The sequence below is a fragment of the Engraulis encrasicolus genome, chromosome 2 (genome assembly GCF_034702125.1).
Source record: "Engraulis encrasicolus isolate BLACKSEA-1 chromosome 2, IST_EnEncr_1.0, whole genome shotgun sequence".
NCBI lineage: Eukaryota > Metazoa > Chordata > Actinopteri > Clupeiformes > Engraulidae > Engraulis > Engraulis encrasicolus.
In genome coordinates, this window is record NC_085858.1 from 1267501 (window position 1) to 1270000 (window position 2500).

The following is a 2500-nucleotide window of genomic DNA, read 5'->3' on the forward strand; positions in this document are numbered from 1 at the left end:
GAAGGAGGTCTTGTGTAAGAAGGGTGACTAAATTCAAATCAGACGTTACAGAGATTTATAATGAAAAATGTGTCAGTCTGTATCACAGTGAATTATAAAACCTTACTTATGAAGCTCAACAATCACATTTTCTATATCAGTTGCAAAGATTAATGACAACATTATTGCTAAGGGACATAAGCACTTTCAAACGTATGTTGTTTCAACTCTGTAGTATTTTTATATATGTTTGAAATGACATAACACTGTTGACAAAATAATCAAGCAAATGTTCGCTTTCATTAGAGTATTTATCAAATGATTTAAGATTAAGCTTGGCAATTTGTTTGTTTGGAAACTTAAATATATACACTATGTAAACATCTAAGTCATTTAGTTGAAAAAAAATACTGATAATTGACATTTTGCTTTTGCCAAAAGCGCAGGCGAATCGTAGAATCACTCAGATCCTCTATCAGGTCTCTCTCTCTTTCTCTCTCTCACTCACTCACTCACTCACTCACTCACTCACTCACTCACTCACTCACTCACGCACGCACGCACGCACGCACGCACGCACGCACGCACGCACGCACGCACGCACGCACGCACGCACGCACGCACGCACACACGCACGCACCAGCGCACGCGCATATGCGCACACACGTCCATTCAAACAAACATTTACAAACAGGGCTCTAAATTAACACCAGCCAACTGGCCAAATTCAGGTGAAATTTCAGTATGGTTGGTAGAAAAGACCTTACTTAAATAACTTACTAGCCACGTTGACCCATTAGCGAGTGTGTGTTTCGCTAGTAAGATTAACATATACTAGCCATTTTGACTGGTGATGAAAAAAGTTAATTTAGAGCCCTGTATACAAACAAACAGATATGTTCATACAAACACACAGACACACACACACACACACACACACACACACACACACACACACACTCAGACACACACACACACACACACACACACACACACACACACACACACACACACACACACACACACACACACACACTTCACAAACATAGTTCTTCAAACACACTCACGCACACACACATGCACACATGTCCATTCAACCGTGCTGTATGTCGATGGTTTTAATCTACTTGGCTAGTAGAGAGGCGTGAGAGGGAGTTAGACACAGGACAAAGGAGGCGTTGTGAAGTCAATTTCCAGTTTAAACTCAATTAGACTAAATACGAAGTTACAGCCTACTGGCTTCACAGGCCAGTATTGGGAGTGGACCTGTGTGTGTGTGTGTGTGTGTGTGTGTGTGTGTGTGTGTGTGTGTGTGTGTGTGTGTGTGTGTGTGTGTGTGTGTGTGTGTGTGTGTGTGTGTGTGTGTGTGTGTGCATACTTGAGTTAGCCATTGATAGCCAATTCTAAAGGCAATAGTATTTAGTCAAGTCAAGTGTGCTTTATTGTCAAAAATCTATGTACCGGTAACAGGGAACACAGAAATTTGAAATTGTGTTTGACCAGCCCTGCTGTGGCCAACCGGTAGGGCACTCGCCTGCCATGCGGCTGACCCGGGTTCGATTCCCGGTCCTATGTCGACCCCTCCCCGTCTCTTTTCCAATTTGCTTCCTGTCCACCTCTCACACTGTCCTATCAAATAAAGTCGAAAAACACGCACAAAAAAACGTTTAAAAAAAGAAATTACGTTGGACCAGTCTCCAATGTGCACATCTGGCGTTCACAGTAAAGAAAGGACAACTACTAAGAAAAACGACTTGAAACGTCTCCAGTGTTCTCCATGCCTTAATGATAGACACATGCGATGCATTTGACACACTGTTGCCCTCATGTGGAGAGTCTGTGTCATTTAATCTCTGAACTTTGTGGAAACATGTGGTCTATGGGCTATGTATGTATGTCTGTCCGTCTGTCTGTCTGTCTGTCTGTCTGTATCTCTCTCTCTATCTGTCTTTCGCTCTCTCTCCAGGTGGTGTTGATCCTGAGTGGTAATCTGAGTTTCCTCAACTGGTTGACTATTGTCCCCAGTCTGGCCTGCTTTGATGACTCTGCCCTCAGCTGCCTATTTGGGCGGGGTGTGGGCGGGGCCTGGAGCACAGCACAGAAGATACAGGAGGAGGAGTCATCAGGACAGACTCCACCTCCAACCAAAGGTACCTGCTCCCTTATTGGTCAGTTCTGTGCTATCCTATCAGGTGGTGCCCAGAACACATAAATATTTCATGTGAGAAGACACAAAAGGACTTTGAGTGCAAACAATGTTCAGGTGCTCATCGAAAGTCAAAATGTAGGAAAGAACAAAGACACTCTGAGATTTGAGAAAATATGTACACTAGAAATGCACTCAGAGAGTGCAGACCTCGGCCAAGGAAACTGATGGAAAATTTTACTATGTTATGTCTTTCTGCCTTATTTTGTGGAGTTAGAAACTAGAATGTTAAAATTCTTCGTATCCCTCAATGGTGAAGAATTAAAAAAAAAAAAATCCTGGATCCGGATCACCACCAAAATGTAATCACTTGTT

At 42.9% G+C, this 2500-nt stretch overlaps 1 protein-coding gene across 1 annotated transcript in view; it reads left to right on the forward strand.

Moving 5' to 3' along the window:
* The window catches only part of lmf1 (lipase maturation factor 1), a 47620-nt gene that overhangs the window by 38627 nt on the left and 6493 nt on the right, over nucleotides 1–2500 (forward strand). The window contains exon 7 of the mRNA XM_063212282.1: nucleotides 1946–2129. Coding sequence (XP_063068352.1) covers nucleotides 1946–2129 — 184 coding nt within the window. The remainder of the gene's footprint in view (nucleotides 1–1945; nucleotides 2130–2500) is intronic.